The sequence below is a fragment of the Oryzias melastigma genome, linkage group LG9, assembly GCF_002922805.2.
Source record: "Oryzias melastigma strain HK-1 linkage group LG9, ASM292280v2, whole genome shotgun sequence".
NCBI classification, from domain to species: domain Eukaryota; kingdom Metazoa; phylum Chordata; class Actinopteri; order Beloniformes; family Adrianichthyidae; genus Oryzias; species Oryzias melastigma.
In genome coordinates this window covers 21,927,040-21,945,405 of record NC_050520.1, presented here as the reverse complement: position 1 = coordinate 21,945,405, position 18,366 = coordinate 21,927,040, and the positions used below count along the sequence as shown (strand labels likewise).

The 18,366-nt window shown below is 38.1% G+C and overlaps 2 protein-coding genes across 3 annotated transcripts in view; one reads left to right on the top strand and one right to left on the bottom strand.

The window, feature by feature from the left end:
• The window catches only part of slf1 (SMC5-SMC6 complex localization factor 1), a 33,706-nt gene extending 19,684 nt beyond the window's left edge, over positions 1-14,022 (bottom strand). The window contains exons 1-15 of one of the 2 annotated variants that reach the window (XM_036213591.1): positions 13,958-14,022; positions 12,533-12,641; positions 11,578-11,656; positions 11,269-11,494; positions 11,021-11,174; positions 10,003-10,107; positions 9,808-9,873; positions 9,158-9,304; positions 8,324-8,493; positions 8,063-8,197; positions 7,696-7,852; positions 6,811-6,973; positions 6,515-6,660; positions 5,863-5,972; positions 2,493-2,572 (exon numbers count right to left, since the gene is read on the bottom strand). In XM_036213591.1, the coding sequence (XP_036069484.1) occupies positions 2,493-2,572; positions 5,863-5,972; positions 6,515-6,660; positions 6,811-6,973; positions 7,696-7,852; positions 8,063-8,197; positions 8,324-8,493; positions 9,158-9,304; positions 9,808-9,873; positions 10,003-10,107; positions 11,021-11,174; positions 11,269-11,494; positions 11,578-11,656; positions 12,533-12,640 (1,846 nt within the window). In that variant the 5' untranslated portion in view covers position 12,641; positions 13,958-14,022. Of the gene's footprint in view, positions 1-2,492; positions 2,573-5,862; positions 5,973-6,514; positions 6,661-6,810; positions 6,974-7,695; positions 7,853-8,062; positions 8,198-8,323; positions 8,494-9,157; positions 9,305-9,807; positions 9,874-10,002; positions 10,108-11,020; positions 11,175-11,268; positions 11,495-11,577; positions 11,657-12,532; positions 12,642-13,792 lie in introns of both variants that reach the window. The other variant, XM_024275703.2, reaches the window with a different exon arrangement.
• Positions 14,023-14,258: 236 nt separating this feature from the next.
• Positions 14,259-18,366, top strand: part of kiaa0825 (KIAA0825 ortholog) — a 131,274-nt gene continuing 127,166 nt past the window's right edge. The window contains exons 1-2 of the mRNA XM_024276128.2: positions 14,259-14,595; positions 17,740-17,876. Of these exons, the coding sequence (XP_024131896.1) occupies positions 17,746-17,876 (131 nt within the window). The 5' untranslated portion in view covers positions 14,259-14,595; positions 17,740-17,745. The remainder of the gene's footprint in view (positions 14,596-17,739; positions 17,877-18,366) is intronic.

Here is an 18,366-nt window from a genome sequence, read left to right as displayed (position 1 = left end):
AGCCCTCCCTTCTTTAGTTGCTCTCCTTTACCCCCATCCCACCCCTCCTTTGCAGCGGCCTTTCTGATCAGGTAGAGAGGGAGACATGAGCTCTGACACTTTAGAGAGTTCACACAGAGTGCAATGCCAGTAATTGCTAGAAGTTCCATCATTGTAGCCACTGCGTATTTGCATTGCTACCCTAATTGCTGCTTTTAATATCCCTAAAATTGAGATCTAAGGCACACTTTGCGTACCAACAGTTGTTGGGAGTCTTCTGTGAGAAAGCTATTATGTCCTCCTGTGACACTTATCTATTTCTTTCAAAAAATGGAGAATAAAACATGATGATAACAAAGGAGCAAATATAGGAAGTGTAGGAGAATGACACAAAAGGGATAATCATGTTGAACTTCAGCACAAACAGGAAACAAGTTTGTTTATAAGACAATTGGATGTGGGGAAATTTAGACGGTTAATCATTTTGCCCATACATTTTAATTTAAAGTCCCACTCTTTCATCATCTTTTGAATTATTGTAAAATTGTTCCCAGTGGTTATGTTGGTTTGAGTTCAGGGTGGGACTGTTGACAAGATGTAAACCTGGACCCATTTCCCATCACCCCTTGGTTTACACTCTCTCTCACAAGCTTATAGCTCCTCACAACCCCAACCTTACATTAGTTGTGAAACATGTGGCGAGCAATATTGTAGCTATCCAGCCGTACAGGTTTGAGCCAGATGCCAGCTCAGAAGAGGAAAACACAGACGTACATGGATCTTTTTGTCTGCAAGTTGATGCATCAGAATAAAGTGAAGCAGGGAACTTGTGGCCTGACAATTGTACAACTAAAACTTTTTCCAGTGGCATGTTTTGTCTGCCCCTAATTCACGATGATTTGAATAAAAAAAAATACTCAGAAATGCAATTTTAAGTTTACTTTTCTTTAAAGGGGCCATACCATGAAAAACCAACTTTTTAAGCTTTTAAGTGTACTATACTGTTCATTCATCACTATAAACAACCCCAAAGTGGTGTTTTGATCTGTACACGGATTTCTGAGTAATCCTCTAAAAACCTGTGCTGTCAGCAGCAGCCCCTTCAATACCTATGAAAACGAGCGGGTCCTCACGATCTGACTTTTAGATACACTAGGGCTGGATATCGATAATAATTTCCAGAAATGGTTGATTCAATTCACAAGAGCCTGGATAGATTCAGTTATTAATTTTTTTCCCCGATTCTTTAGATCCTCTCAATTAAATTCAATACAATTAATTTTGAGTTTACACATTTAGACACATGTATTGAGAAATACATTGATAATCTAGTATATGTTTTGAATATATTGATAATAACCTGATACAGTTCACATACTGTAAAATGTATTATTGAAATAATAAGATTGTTAATAGCATAGAGTGTTACATAGTTTCTGAAAAGGAGAAGTTCTAACAAGGATGTTCAGATCATTAACATTGCAAACATTGTTCTTCTTCTTCTGGAGGGCATTTCAGTTTGGCCACTATGTGGCAATGGTGCTAAATCAGTACACTTTTTTTCAGAAGAATAAGCAAAAAATGGTAAAAAAAAAAAAAAACAAACAAAAAAAACTGTGCTTTAGACCACAAATGGTTACTTCAAAAAATATTTCCTTAAACGAGTTTGGGAAATTCATGCCTCTGAGTAAATAAAGATGTTCATTTAGTCAGCAATGTATGTTTAAGTCCACTGAGCGTTCGCTGTCCCATGGGAAATTCCATTAACGTTAGCATTAAGCTAGTAAACTTTAGCATTATGTGCTAAATCAATCTATATTTTTATGAATTGATCACTGATTTATTAAGCTTAAATCAATTCAAATTGATTTTATAAACCCAGACCTAAGATGCACTATACTATATATCTTCCACTTGTGTCCTGTCTTCAATAAATTCCAGCACAAACAAGTGTTTGTTGCGTTAGACGTGGAGCTCCTTCAGGACAACAACACCCCACCCTCACCCCCGCTGTCCTTGGGCACAATCGTGCATACATTTTTGAAAAAAATTGGATACCGTTTATTTTTGTGGGAGAAACAAAGAAAGAAAGGCTCTTGGACAACGTCATGAAATAGGTAGCAGCAAGACGCAGTGGCAGGCGGAGCCTCAGAAATCAAGTCGTTTTAATTCCGGGTAGGAAAAAAAAAGGAAAATAACAAAAGTTTCATAAATAATTTGTTTTTTAGCGTTCCAAAGGTAATATAAGAACATATATGTGGATGTAGTTCACTCTGAAAGGCTTCAAAAAATCATGGTATGGCTCCTTTAAAATTGCCCTCCATCATTAGAAAAATGCCAAAGAATGTGTTAAAAACACAATTGTCATTGGAGTGGGTCTTTAATTGAAAAGGATGACCGTGCCTTGAGTTTCTTTTTAATGATGGGCTGCTGCAGAGCATTAGTGCGTTAAGTCAGCAGACGTGAAGCCTTGTTGTCAAGCTGTGGTGCACATACGAATGTTTGTCTGTTACCTGCTGCGTTGACTCTGTGCAAGCCTTTGGGGATGTTCTCCTTCTCTGTGTTTGTTTCTTTCCCCAAGGAGTCCTGGTTCCTGTGTGGAGAGAAAGAGCATGGTTTCAGGGGTGCTACAAGACATCATTTATTAGCTTCGATTTGCCTAAGCAAGCCCCACCATTTCACTGACTGACAATCGTTGCAGGACAGAAACGAGACCCAGCGGTACAGAAAGTGGAACCAGCATTGCTCCTGTGTGTAACATACTATTAGCAAATTAATCCCTCTTGGAGTGGTATCATCGTCTTATATGAAATCTGACAATATCAGTCAAACCCCCACTGCGTTGGCCACACAATTCCCACATCTCAAGCTTCATTCCTGTCTCCAAAGCACTTTTCCTCCCTCTCAACGCCTTAAACACAGAGACAAAGAATTCAATGTGAGCAAGCACATTAGGAGGAATAACTGCTAAAAGAAAGTGAAAGCCTCTTCAAAGTAATAGCGTGCTAATAGCTGAGGGCTGTCAACAGTCGTGCGTGTGGGTTTGGAGAACCTGCCCCGCACGAAGCCTGACAGGTGTCTTATGTGTATACGTTTGTGCACATGCGTGCACGTTGCGCTGCAGCGGAATGCCATCCGTATTACAGGGAAGAGCCTTGTTCCTTAGTAATTGGCTTGTTCAGAAGCTAGGAAGAAGCTTCCAGCGGTGAGGAGGAAACACACGTCCTGTCACGCTGCTTGTTATTAGCAAGGACAAGGCTGAGATGAGATGAGACAAGCAATGTGTGCGCGAGAGGGAATCCATAATGCTGTCTATGATGAGGCTGTACCATTTCTCATCTCGAGCCACTTCAGCCGAGTGTCCTCTGTCCACACAGGCTCGCAGCAGAGAGGTTTGTTTAAGCACTGGGCTCATTTTACTTTAGAATCAATTTAAGGTGGTCAGCATGCTGTCATAATTAAAGTCTTGTGCAGGTGCAGCACCCTCAAGAAACTTGTATGGATTTATTGAAAGCAGTAGACTTTTGATGAAAACTGTATGCAGAGGAGCCAGTTTTACGCTCATAAAATATACTTAACCCAACATTTTTTTATTTATTTCTGTTCACTTTTTTAACAACCACTACGTTTTTTTCCCATATTACTGTGAGAAAATTACTCCTAAACGAGAATCTGAAAAGGTTAGGTTTTAATAAAATGCTGTAATGAGCAAATTTAATCAAACATCTTTACTTAGACAAATTCACAAGTCAAAACAAATTATGTCCAGCATTATTAAAAGAAAACAGCAATGGATAAATGCACAGAGATCGCTGAGAGGGGGAGAAAAAAAAACTTCACTTTAATTACAGTCTCCCTTCTGTTAACAGCACTTGGCGGCCCAGCAGCCAGCCGGTAAGTTAAATGGTCATCTAAACAGTCGGTCAATCAGCCACCCTGTCAGCTCGATCCAGCTTGGACACGTGCCCTATGTCAGTTGGATACCAAGAATAACATTTGTCATCTCTCATATATAGCAGCAACACCTCCATGGCCCAAAAAAGAAAAAAGAAGAAAAAAAGAAACAGAAACGAAGGATGAACACTTCCTGGATCTCTTCAGGACACTTTCCCTTTTTAAACTGACATCTATTTAGCGTTAATAGTGCTTTCACTAGCCTGAAATATTTTAAATTGTGAATAACAATTTAGAGGATTTACAGGTGAAAAGAGGTAACATGGAAAGCAATTGGAATATTGTTAGTTTAGTTTAGATTTATATACGGTGAATTATTTGAGTTACTGGAAAAAGACATTAAGGGATAGGCTTAAATTAAGCATTTGCTACAGACTATCCCCTTTTCAAACATGTATTTATTGAATTTGGTTTGGGACTTTTCTTTTATAAAAGGTGATTACATAGATTTTTTGTAATGTTTTATATGTTTGAAATAAATCAAATATATATATATTAACAATATATATATATATATATATATTATATAATAAATCAAAACAGAAATGTAGATTTTATTTAAAGATGTTAATTTAATAAATCACTGTATCGGTCTCCACATAGTAATGTCATTTAATAGAAATGTTTTGACCTAAAAGGGGGAATTGGTCAAAAATGTCTCATAATAAAATATGTAGATGGATTTAAAGTATCAGAATAAAAAATAATTATATGAATTCATCCATGAAATCAAAAACAAGATTTTTAGTTGTTTTGTTTTTTGTTTCTTTTAGAATCATGACTTTATACACTGTTTGGCTTTTTTTTATGTGCAGATGGTTATATTTTTGTAACTCCCTTTTGCTTAGGTCTCTGTCAAAATGAGCTAACGCATTATAAAAGTGTGAGAAAAGCACAAAAAAAAAAAACTGAGCTGTGTTGGAGAGATGAGAGGATTTGGTCAGTCCATGAACCGATGGCCTTTCCATGAACCTGTTCCCTGGTGACTCCAGCCTGTCTTCAGGCCAACTACCTGCTGGTGCAGGAGCAGATGTCTGAAATGGGTTATGAAGAGGGAGAGCAAGTGCGTGATTGCATTAAGAGACCGATTTATTATGCAAGTGTAGATCAAGAGAAGTGCAGGAGGGAGGGTGAGGGTTTAGAGCTGATGGTTGTAATGGAAGACACAAGAGTCTGATGTGATATCCTCAGCGGTGTGTCGTCTCCCCGTCCAAATTCAGACCCTGTAGTTTGTGTGTGCAGTTGCTGGGAGGGGCTTAACCTCCTTGTGCACCCCTACTATCTGCCAGCACACCAACAGGATCAGACCCAGGTATGACCCATCACATGCCAGCTCCTCCTGCTCTGTCTGACCTCAACTTGTCTGTCTCTGGCTACATCTCAGTCCCCACTCTCCCACCCACCACTCATTCATGCACCTCTGCTCCTCGCCTGCATATACTCATCCTACTCCTACCAGGTGTTCCTTTTTTCTTTTGTATTTAACATTGAATCTTAACAAATTGTTTTGCTTCATACTCTAAATGATGTGGGTGAGAACTTAAAGGAATCACAGCTGGTTGATTAGCTCAGTTATTCTAAAAAACATGTTGTGGGGCTGGAAATCTCAGAGTTATAATAATGATTCAATACAGCAAATTTATTGACATCTGGTTTTGATCAAATTGTTTATCAGAAAGTGTTAAATTTATTAGCATAAATCTGGTTGTAGTTTTATTAAAATCTGCCCAACAACTTGTTTCCTGCAATGCAACTTTTTTTTCTTGATATCAGACTAATCAGGTCAGAGACAGATTTAATGTAATATGAAACGTGGAAGATATGATCTTTGCACGCCGTCTGCACGAACACTTTGCCTGATGTGCTCCGGGATGATCTGATGATACACCAGTGAACAGAGTCATGGACGGACAGCTGTGTGTAACTGACCTGCAGCTGTTTCCCCCTCCCGCGCAGCTGTGTGAAGTGGGTCCAGTCCTCGGGGGTGCAATGCTGGGAGTCTGAGCTAAACTTCCCAGAGCAGGCAGGTAGGAAAGCACCTGTCAGAAGTCGCGCAGGAATTCACAAGGTTAGGCAGCGGCTGGTAAGTTCACATGGATATAGATGTCCCTGGAGAACTGAGTTGGACTGCAGACAAGTAGCGTAACGGATGAGACAGCCAGACGATCTACTGCAAAAAAATTTTTTTTAACGTTCATAGCCTATTAGCTTTTTCATACAACTTTAATTTATTGAAAGTATTTAACTAATTCCCCAAAGGAAATGAAGATATATTAGCTATAATATGAATATGAGTATTAGAGTTTAGATTTCTACTGGCTTATTAATTAATGCAGAACATCTGTGTGATATGTCATTATAAAAAGGAAGTTCAGCGATGGGAACAAAATAATTACAACCTATGAATTTTTCTGGGTGTTTTTCTTTTAAGGCTCATAAGTTTGTAGTCTTTCCTCTGGTTAAAGCATAATGTAGTAAAGTAAAGTTAAAGAGGCATTTACAGTTGAAAAGGTTTAATAATTGCTATGATGAAGCAGATACTTCTTATCTGTCACCAGAAACAAACAGGAAGAGGGCCCACCAGCTTCTTCAGAGAAAGAGCTTCGTCTCCCAGAGTGCAGCCGCTTCTACAGCAGAGATTCCTGAACATGGCATCGGCCATCACCAGACGAAACCTGGATGAGTGAACTCTGTCCACTAACTCTACCAAAACAACTAGAGACACATCTGCAGAGGAAATAAGCAGGATAACAGAAATTATGTTTTAATAAGCAGATAATCACAAAAACTAACAAACGCTTGAATCCTTAAGACCCCAATCAACAACAAATTCAATCACTTATTCCTTTACAAATGTGGTGTTGTTTTTTAACATACCCTGGCTCATGAGTGCAAGGTACTCCGACAGGTCTTTGAAACCTTTGTCCACCAGAATCTGGTTCAGTTTGAAGTGTTGCTGGTACCAGAACTCTACCAACACAGAGAGTAGGTCCAACAGGATGTCTGCCAAATGCAGGTTCTCATCTTTTTCAGCATTGTCCTTGAAAAGAGTCATCAACATGGCACAATGAATCCGATAAACCTTAAATTTGAACTTTTACAAGCATAGAAGTCCCACTCTAATTATCTTTTGATGGATTTTTAAATCATTCACAGTGGTCTTTTAATAATGATTATGCTGTTTTTAGGTTAATCTAAACACCCTGGTCATTTTCTAGGACTTAGTTTCTGCAGAGCAGCAGCAGTTCACCAGAAATTCATCTCTGTTGTGGGCTGAAGCCTGCCCTCACTTCCTGTAGACCCATCTATTTACAGGCTCTTCCGTGGACTTGCAGCCCCTCACAACCCCAACCTAACATCACCGGTACAACAAAAATGGTGAGCGATATCAGAGCTATCCAGCCATACAGTTTTGAGTCAGACAGTAGCTCGAAGGAGGAAAACAAAGACAAACATGGATCTATTAGTTTTAAGTGGGTGCATCGGAATGGAGCTTGTGGGCTGCCAATTGTAGCTTCTGTGTAACAACTAAAAGTTTTTCCCAAAGGCATTTTTTCATCTGCTCCTGATTCACAGTGAGTTAAAGAGAAAAATACTAAAAAATGACATTTTAAGCTGAATTTTCTTTAAGTAAAGTATGTCTTTCATCATCAGAAAAATACTACAAGACCATGTTATAAACACCAAAAACATGATTTTCATCAAAGAAACCACATTTTGAAGTAATTTTCCTTAACCCATAAAGAAAAATATAACAATTACCTCCATTGCAGCCTGGATTAAGAGCTGAGCAAGTTGTTTCACAGCATGAGACAGTAACGTCGAGCGTTCCCACACCGTCCAGAAGGTTCTGTACAACAACGAGCTCGATGGTGATGACGATGGAGAAGGTGACGCTCGTGTTCCCTGCAGAAAACCTCTGAAAGGCAAAGGTAAGTAAAATCGTTACTGAAAACCTCAACTAGTAATATTTATAGTAAAAATAAACCCTGTAAAGTAAAGCATGCATCATCAGATGAAAACCATTCATTTGTTAGAATAGATCTTAATCAATTTTTAACAGGTTAGGGTGACCTCAACAAAGAAGAAATATTTGAAAAAGAAAAAAAAAAACCTTTGAAGTTGTTACCTGCTTGTAATACAGTGGAGCTCCCCCTGGAAGATCTTCAGACAAAGTGCCAGAATGTCACGGTTGAAATGTATCAGAGTTGGCAGCGCAGGTCCAGGGAGGGGGTGACAAGTGGCACTGTTGGACAGGCAATACCTGACAGATCACACGTATTTTTAGAAATGAACTCTTTGTACAGGAGCCATTTCCAATGACTTCAAAAGCACCTATTACATTAATGTAATAAAAATTCGGAGATGTTTCATGGGATGTGTAGCGTACCTGATAGCCGTCTCTAAAAAAGGCCACAAGCCGTTCTGACATTGCGGACACTGCAGAACTTGTATGTAATATTTTTTCACCGCACTAAGACCCAGCCATGGAGGATTTGTAATGATCAGGATACTCAAAAACTGATGTAAAGCTCTCAGGAAGACAGGTGAGGCATTGCCCTGTGACGTAAGGCAGAAGTGAGTTTAGGGAAAAGAGATGCAAAGAGAAAACATCAAATTACAATGCAGATGCAAGCTGTTGACATCATTGTGGACATTCAGGGTCACAGAGTTCTGTGCAATGTAAAGCATCTTGAAAGTTGTCTTCGAGTTCCACGTTTAAAGAAAACCTTAAATATAATGTTTCAAAAATAAAACCTTTATGGCATGGAGGTGGAGGGATAATAATACTGTGCAGCCTTTGAGTTTACCAATACGCATGGATACATCAAAATATATCAGATCTATTAGTGATAGTTCTACTTGAAAGTGAAAAATTAATCAAAACTGGGTCAGGGATCATAACAAAGGCATGTTATCACAGACATTTTGAAAAAGGTTTTAACACTGATTTTAAGAAAAGTCTACATTATAGCTTTTCTCATATTTGTTTTTCAGGAAAATAAATGTGTTCTTATCTTGTACCAAATGAATCATGATCTTTAGAAATCAATGTGTACATAAGCAGATGTTCAAAAGAATGGCTAAAAAAATAAAACGCTCTACATATCCTCAACACTGATGTGATTGACTGATAAAGAGATAATGAAAACAATCAGGCAACTGCTGCTAAAACTGGATAAATTTAGTAAGAAGTTCGGCTGTCTGGTAATTCAGGTCCGACCTGTTGGGCATATTGGAGGAAGGAGATCAGATATGTCGCTGGTGGCAGCAGCCCTGGAAAGACAGCACTTTTGATCGAGTCCAAGGCTTCAGCGAAGAGTCCGCACTCTATCATGCTGCCAACATTGCTGAAGTCGGTTGCAGCAGCCTAAAAGGATAACAGAACATTTGTAAAATGTAAAAAGAAACTCATTAAAAGGAAGAAGAAGCATGGCACTCAAAGAGACAAATAGCATGAAGGGAAAGCAGAGGCTAATAGAAATAAGGACTGAACAGCCTCTAAAGTTCTTAGGGGTTATGACCGGCTGCCTCAAATTGGCAAATAGCATATGGACTCCAAAAGAACTGGCTGAAAATACAAGAGCTGCACTAATAGGAATCTGACAGACACCCACTTGGGTAAGGAATGGACAGGACAGGGGAGACTACTGTTAATGGGTCTGCCAATCAAAGCTCTCAGATCAACTGAGAGTGCTGGTTAAATATTTGACCTCGATTTGATGCGCCCTTGCTCTTCACATCACTTTTCATTGAAATGTATGACATTAAGAAAATGGAATGACCTTATCGTCTTGATGAAACACATGGTTATCTTGTAGCAGTGTGTGTTATACTGATCGTGGTTAGGAGTTGATCTGTATGCGTGTCTACCTGGGAATGGGGACGATAAGGGTCATGGTAACCCAGAAATTCAAGAAAGCACAGTCTTGGCCGCCCCTGCAGGACAGGAATACAAAAGTAATTTAACTTATTCAACTTCTGTTAAATGTCCATACTTCTTGCATCTAAACTGCACTCTGTCCTTTTCACACAAATGCACAAACAAAATTGAAGTTAGCCACAGACCTCCTTCTTGATCACATATCTCTTGAGCTCCATTTCCAAAGTAGAGAGGTCGACATCCAGGTAACCGGTTTTCATTATGTTGAAGTTTACGTCCAAATGACTGCCCTGTCAAACAGAAAAGAGATTCTAAAACAAAATCAACGCTTTTAAAACTAATATTTTAATACAAACTGCTAAGCTACATGGAACAGATAATCAGAACTAGAGAGCTTTAATAAAAAAAAAAAATAAATAAATAAACATTTTTGATTGCTTTAAAATGTCTGACCTCACACATCACCACATATTTTTTTAATTAAAATTTAAGAGGCAACAAGATAATTTATTTAATTCATTGCTTTCTTTGGGTTTTAATATTACATTATTATTTAGAGAAAGTATATTTCAAAAATCTGTTGTTTATTATTTTAACCTGTTTCCTGTAAACAACCACTTCAATTGAATGTTGTCGACTATCCTTAAATCAGACGTTGTCATGTTGAAACCGGAAACCATCAGTAAGCAGTGATTGGTCTGAGCGGGTGTAAATTAACATTTCTATGGCAACCACTCTCACCAATCAGGGGTGAGCTTGTTGGAAGGCCATAACCCCACTTGAAAGCGGGCTGTCAATGACAAGTTTTCAAAGTTTGACGTGGGACCACAAACTTTAAAGGCATCTGAGTGGTCAGTTTATAACATGAATAACTTGCACTATAGAAATAAAAGATAGGATTAACAAAATAATGTAAAAAAAAAAAAAAGTATCAAAGCAAGAATGGTTATTCTGATAATGACTGAGTAATAGCTGTTTATAGAAGTCTATGGAATGTTGGCTTCTTAGAGGGGGAGGAGTCACTTAGTCCAGTTCTTATACACAGTCAAAGCCTTAAGTTAACTACCAGTTTTGGAAAATTTATCTTGAGAATTAAAAAAAGAGGTTTGTGAACAATTGATGAATACAACTTTTATTTTGTGGACAGTTTTTTTTTTTAACTGGCTTGATTTTTTAGAATTTACATTAAAGAGAATAACTTACCTGAAAAAGGTGCTGGACTATGTGGCTAACTGGGTAGCAAGGAGCATTGTGGGATTTTGAGTTATCCGTGACAGGCTTTGCCATGACATGAGTAATGGAGATGTAGGAGGGGGCAGGACATTTGTACACCTCTGCTTTGCCTGCTTTCAACAGCCTGTGTAAGAAAAATGACCAGCATTTTCATTATTGTGATTTCTAATGTATTCACACAGAAATCTTTTTTTTTTTTTTCTAAAATGTCTCCTCACCGTTTGAACATGGCTCTTTTACCGGGCTCTTGAACCATGAGGAGGACTCTCCAGCCTTGGAAAGCCCCCGTCATTCTGCCAGTAGCCACTTTTTCCCTCCAGTGTCTGGAGGGGTGAAAGGCAGCTGAGGAGCCTGTGGAAATGGCCACTTCATAGGATCGCTCCGGTAGCCAGGAGCCATTCCTAACACTATCCACGACATACTCCGGTGTCACAACCCACTTTCCTGACAGGAGGGAAGGGCGCGTTTCAATGCTAGTTTGATCAAAAGACTTTAAAATTTGCAGCATTGTGACAGTAACAACTAACCTGCAGCACATGCAGCCAGAAACTTCTCACTGGGTGAGACCTGGGGTATTATGAGATGAGTGACAACATTCTTGTAGACCTGTAACATGTTAGTATTTAATATGATCAAATGAGAGGAAAACATGCATAATAATGTGAATATTTATTGTGGTCAAATTTGATTCAAAGCATAAAATCCCCAAAATGTTTTTTTAATTATGGTCCTGAAAAAAAATTATTTAACTTAATTTCAAACAATTAATCTGGAAAAATGACAACATGCCTTATTGCCAACATAATAATTCAAATGTCTTTTGAATGAATGAAGGTATACTGTTTTTCTCATTCTACTTGCTGTACATCTTTGATTTGTCTTCTCTCTCCGTTAAAGTATATACTGTATTTCCATTGGTATTATAATTTGTAACTCCCTAGTATTTTAGATTTAGACACATAGATGTTCAAGTGTTTTGAGTTTTTCTTTTTTTGTTCCTCAATTGATGCAGGCACTAACAGACCTTTTTACCATTATAGTATTTTGTTAACGCTATTATGTTCCTCTGTCTGCCTTCCAGTCACTAGTACTTTATTTTTTTCATTTCATTTCATGTCATCTCAGACCTCAACCGGTCATGGCAGATGGTTGCTGGTCTGCTTCTGCTGGAAGTTTCCTTCTTTAATCTTTTATTCAGAGAAATTTTCTCTCTGTATAGGTATCGGGTGGATGCAACAAAAAAACTGAGATAAGTCCCATTTAAAAGAATTAAAAAATTCACTTCAGAGGATTTGGGTTTTTTAGGATGATTTGGACAAAACAGGATAAGGAAAACTGGAATTCTTTCAGCTCAATTTGATGTTTATTGTCTTTTGTGCAGCACCTTTATTTATAAAGGAGCAATTACCACTGTGTAAATTGGTACTATATAAATAAAATGAGTAAACAAACTGAGTTGCATTGAGCTGAATCACTACTTACAGAGCCACCAATGTATTTTCCTCGTAGCTGTTGAATCCCTCTCACTAAAGCTCTCTTCGTTTCACGGCTTTTTACGCCAGAGATCTGGAAAACTTTGTACCTTTCCATCCTGAAAAAAAAACGACAAAATTTAGTCTAAAGTGTTCAAGATGATATGACAGATAAACCGGTTTCAACCATTTGTTGGAAAACATTGTACAGTGGTTCTTGTTTGTCTGCATGAATTACACAGTTCATGATACGATGACTTTTCAAGAAAAACCAGAAGGGGAACAACTCTACTCTGAACTGAACATCCCAGTGTTGTTTAAAAAAAACACACAAATCAGGTGTATCAGCTAACTGTTAACAACTTCAACATAGTTTAACATTTTTTTTTTTCTAATATGTGGGGTGGCAGAATACTCAATGTTCCTCTTAAACAAGCTAATTCGATTATTTCCATGCAGGAAATGGTGTTTGAAATTCAAAAGCATATAATATTGGGTTATATTATTTAATACATGTGGCCTAATAAACTAAAAGTACCATTTTGACTTGGATAAAGCATCCTGTAGTAATTTTATTTCTTGAGATAAATGTTTAAAGATGACCTTATTACATTTATTTTAAAGCTTTGACGTTCAGACAAACTGTTTCTGCTAAAGTATTTTTCTGAATTCAACTGTATGAAATATCCAGTTTCAGGGAAAGTCGGGACAGGAGAAAAACATGAAGTAAAATAACAGTACTGGACATGTGGACAGATAAACATTCACGTTTATACCTAAAACTACATACACATTGTCAACTCTACAAACGTATAAACACGCCAATTAAGTGAGTCTATTTTCTCTCTATGGATACAGTTAAAATGTGTAAATAATCTAATTTTACTGGTAGTTCCTAGTTAAAACACACATATAAATGAAATACACAATAAAATCTGCAGTGCACTCATTGTTGTCAATGTAAACTCATTCAGTCCTTACAGTTACTCATCTAAAACATATCCACATCAGTGTTCTTTTTCCACTGACTTAAAACATGTGACACTAGAACAGATTCTTTACCCGCAAAGCATGTTTAACATGACTGTACCATTTTTAAATGCTGAGGGTGTTTCATTAAATTGAAGTTTTGGTAATAGTCAAGCAGGTTCTTAATAAACCTGAGCTCTTCACAGTCACTGCGTTTACAGGAATATCTGAATTATTTTCTGGGTTATTTGGTCTGAATTTGTAAACGACTTTTTAAAAAGTGTCTTTAAAAGTGCTTTACCTTCCTCATTCCTATCAAGTCTGATTTTTCTCGTCGCGCCAAAACTCAGCTTCACTGGCGACAAGCAGTCGAAGGCTTTTGTGGACCACTGCTTGGCAAAAATGTCCTGGAATATGTTAAACTCCCGTAATATAGATGCAAACAAAAATTGAATATTAATATTACCCCAAGAACACTTCTATTTGAATCTTTCAGCCACTACACCGCCGAAATAGAGTCACAGCTTCACGGAACAGCCAACTACCAAAGATGGGGGGGATTCGTCCTATCATTAATTATTTTTCACTACGAAACACGTATTTAAAGAAAACATTTTGAGATAAATGTACTACTTTGAACTCACTTGTTAGATTCAAGTTAGCTAAAAACTAAATAAAATCATTCCCTTTGTTTTCGTTCTCGACTAATTTACTTTTAGTTGGTATATTCCACTGAGCGGAAGTTTTCATTGAGCTACTTCCAGGTTGTTGCCACGGACGCTTCTTGTTCCCGGAACTAACCAAAATAACTCAACAAATCACTGACCGGATAACGGGAGTGTGTTTATTTGGTTCACACACTGATTGTACGTAACCAAATGTTCATTTCTACCACTAAGGCTGACGTGGTAGTTTGTTAATTCACAGGGATGGACGCGGTTTCAGCCACAATTATGGATTTTTGTCATTCAACGATACACTGCAGAAGTTTGTGTGTCATTCTGTGCAGCTATATTTGACTGCTGCGTACAAACACCCACTTAACAAGACTGAGCACGTTGATGGATTAACAAGGCATGGAATAACAACTAGCCGGCAAAACAGGTAAGATCTGAAATTAGAAGCAAGCATTAAGGTGAACTGCGGTTAGGACACTGAGCAGCCTAAACACAACTTATAAGTCATTCACATTGGGGCAAAATAGTGGCGCGTGTGCGTCTGGTGGTTAGGGACGGGGGTGTCACGTGGTTAAAATAGAGCATTCCCCTGATTTACCTGCAAAAGTCTCATCTTGTTTAAATCCTCCCCCAACAATCAGCTCTGTTGATTTAGTGTACACAGAACTTATTGGTGCATCAGCACCTGGGGAGGAAAAAAACCCCAAACATTTCTATTTTTGCAGATTTAAATAGAAGAACAATTTTTGTTATACCTTTTTTATTATTCAATCTGTCTTTTTTATTCGCTAAAAAGGTTAAATATGATACTGTACATCTGTGTACATCTATGTACAATGCATGACTCACTGCATATCAGATCAGATGCTACCCAAGGGGTGGATTATTGGTAATCAATAGTATTTAATTTAACACGTTTTGCAATAATTCTTGCCTCATTTTATTTTTAAAATTTATACATATATATTATGAACATTGTTATAGTGTTTGGTTGTAGTTTTAGTCATTTTATATCATTTGTAACTGCTTTTGTTTTCTTTTACTAACTTGTGTTAGTATAAATAATTTGACTATTATTGGAGGGACCCTTTTCTTTTTTGCAAAATGAACAGACCCTTTAAAGAATTGAACATTATGGGAAAAAAATAGTCATTTCCATAATTCCAGTCAAACTTTTACAGAATAAAGATTCAAATTGTTTGATTGATTTGGAGTATTCATTTGTTTATTTTTTATATATATTAGGGTTCCAGCTCATATAACCAACAAAAACAGAATAATAAAAAAAAGAATACTATAGTGTAGAGAAAACACAATTTACTTCTCTGTTTTGAAAACGACAGAAAGATGGAAATTATGATCTCATCAATTTACACATGTATATACATCATGCGGCACATCTTATTTTATATAGGATTTATACAATTGTGACAATTAATTCAAACAAATAAGACCTTCCACAGTTCAAAAACATAGTTTTCAACTGTTGGAACCTTATTGCACAGGATAATTAAATACATGTATTTTGATTGCTTTACAACACATAAGGTAATCTGATTTTGGCAAATACAATTCTTTCATTTTTTTCAAAGTGATGCCAAGTTTTGACTATCTTTTAATTGTTTGGCACTAACTTTATCAGAACAAAAAAAAACATTCAAATAAAATTATATATCCATCATTGATGCAATTTCAAGGTATCACATAAAAGAAAAACGCATCTTGTAAATACTTTTATGATTATGTTTTTGTTTTTTAATAAAGAAGTAATTCATGTGTTGTAAGGTTATGTGGTGGAGCTATGCCCTCCTCTGGAGTACCCATTAGATGGTTCACCACTCTTGCAATCTTAAGCAACGTTCCTCTTTAATTCATGTTTCCTTAACAGCAGACTGTTGGGTACCCGTTTAAAATAATGTTGACTTTAACTTGACATGCTCCAAGTGGTTTTAAAGTGGCAGCCTGGGGAAAATGCTGCTAAATATTTCAGGAAAAACTCATTACTGTAAATGGGCCTGTGTGTTAACCTAGCTGGAATAGACAGGCAGCGGCAAGACAGATTGGACAGAGATGTGTGTTTAAGTGAGAGTGCGCATATTTCTCAGAGTGTTATTTCTGGTGTTTTAAAACTGGTCAAGTTGATGTCTGTTGATGGCAAGCACCAAATCAGTGGCGGACCCGGTTGTACCTGTTGCAGGTTTTTGAAACACACAGGGGCTCCTTTAACATCTGCTTTCTAAAGAGCTAATGACAAGACAATGGAGACCGAGTGATTTGAAGTATTGCACTAATGAGGCCCTGTGTGCTGTCTGGTAAATCACAGCACACGTGCTCTGCCACGTACACGCTAACGCTTAGGAGAACAAATGATATATTAGTAGATGGGGTAGAAGACACAGTAGGCATCCAGTGTGGACATTTAAACCAGCTGTTAATCTTTCCTGTAGGGTCATGTTTAAAAGATAAGCATAAAAGGTACCAGTCCAAATCACACATTGTGCTGTGCTCACTTCATATAACTCTGATGATGAGGTCTTTAAACCAGGGATTGCAAATCTGCAGCAGCGACTGTGTTTACACCCTCTTTGGCGCCGAGGGAGCGTGATGACGAGGGGAAGGAGTAAGAGAGAACATGAGAGGAAAAAGTAATAAAGGACAAGCTTAACTGGGGAGGCTGTCAGCAGAAGAAAATAATATTTGTCCAGTTGGACAGGCCTCCCTTTGCGCAGGCTAAATGAATGTTGAGCTTCCTGTCTCCCCTGTCAGGGAGAGTGGCACAGACTGTATGCAGCAGCAAAGAAGCAGAGCGGCGTGCAGAGAGCTGTTTGGAGTTTGACAGGGATTATTAAAATCAGAGCAGATGACGAGGAAGGGGCGAGAGGCGGAGTGTGAGAAAGCCAAATTGACACAGACACTCTCCATTACCTTCCACTTGACTTGCGTTGATGACAATGCTGATATGAGACCCAGCAGCATGGCACCGACGTGGGATTGGCTGTTAGCATGAGCGTTAAGCACCACGGGGTAGGAGGGGAGGCCCTCCATTCTAGAAGAGACCTCAAGAGATGAGTTGTTTATTTAAAGTCTTGACTGAGGTGCATCTCACCTCATTGTTTATTTATTCTGTTTTCTTTTTTTCGCCTTTCTGTCTTAACTCACTGTAGTGTTAGTGGGTGGAAATTGTTTCAGGCTGGGGTAATGCATTTTGATCAGGGGCCCACCTACTATAAATGATTTTCTGAGGGAAAAGGGCGGGAGGGGCTGGAAGAAACAGCCTTTTAAAATGATAAGATTTGTTTTGTTTCAGATGGAATTGATTTGTGCCGTCTAACAAGACCCCTGTTTGAGGAAATTTCAAATTACCATAAACCACTAGAGTGTGGGGAGCACAGAATGTATGTGTTTCTTGACAGACAGCTGTGATAATACACTCTGGACCACACGGTTGATTGATGTCACTACACTGGTAATACAGCTCTGGCATTGGGGAAATTTTGTGCTTTTCTTTATGAACTAGAGTACATAAAACACTGTGCTTTCCTTGGTTTAAGGCCAACTCTCTCTTTTGCAGAGCATCATGGAATGGCGGGGGGATTTCCCCGACGACCACGCCTTTGTGGAGCTGCTGGTTCCAGGGGTTTCCAGTGATTTGGACTTTGAACAGCTTCTAAAAGACACTGAGGAGAAACTCAATCTGAATGCCAGCAGGTCAGTCAGAGCAACTAAGAGATGGTCCTATGGGGATTTTTTACTGTTTGTCACTTTAGTGGAAAAGACTAATAAATGATTTCTCAAAACTTCCAGCCTACATCTTTTAAGCATTCCAAAAAACAGCTTTAAGACTAAAGGAGATCTTTCCTTTCAAGCCGTTGCTCCTCATCTTTGGAACTCCCTCCCATTGTTGCGTCAGATTGACGTTGGTTAGTGTTTTAATCCCAGGTCAAGACGTTTTTATTCAGGAGAGCTTTTAGTTGATTTCAGTCCTTGTTTTACTACATTTGATGTGTTTTACAATGTTTTGATTTGATTTATGCTCCTTTTGTATGGCACTTGTGATTCTTTCTTGGAGAAGTGCTATAGAAACAAAGTAAGGCTGGGAATTGATTAAAAAATAATAATAATTAAAGCCGCAAGCGGCGTTGGATGGCCCGCAGTCGCTACCCGCCCTCACCCTTGCCGCCATCACCCTCGCCGCCCT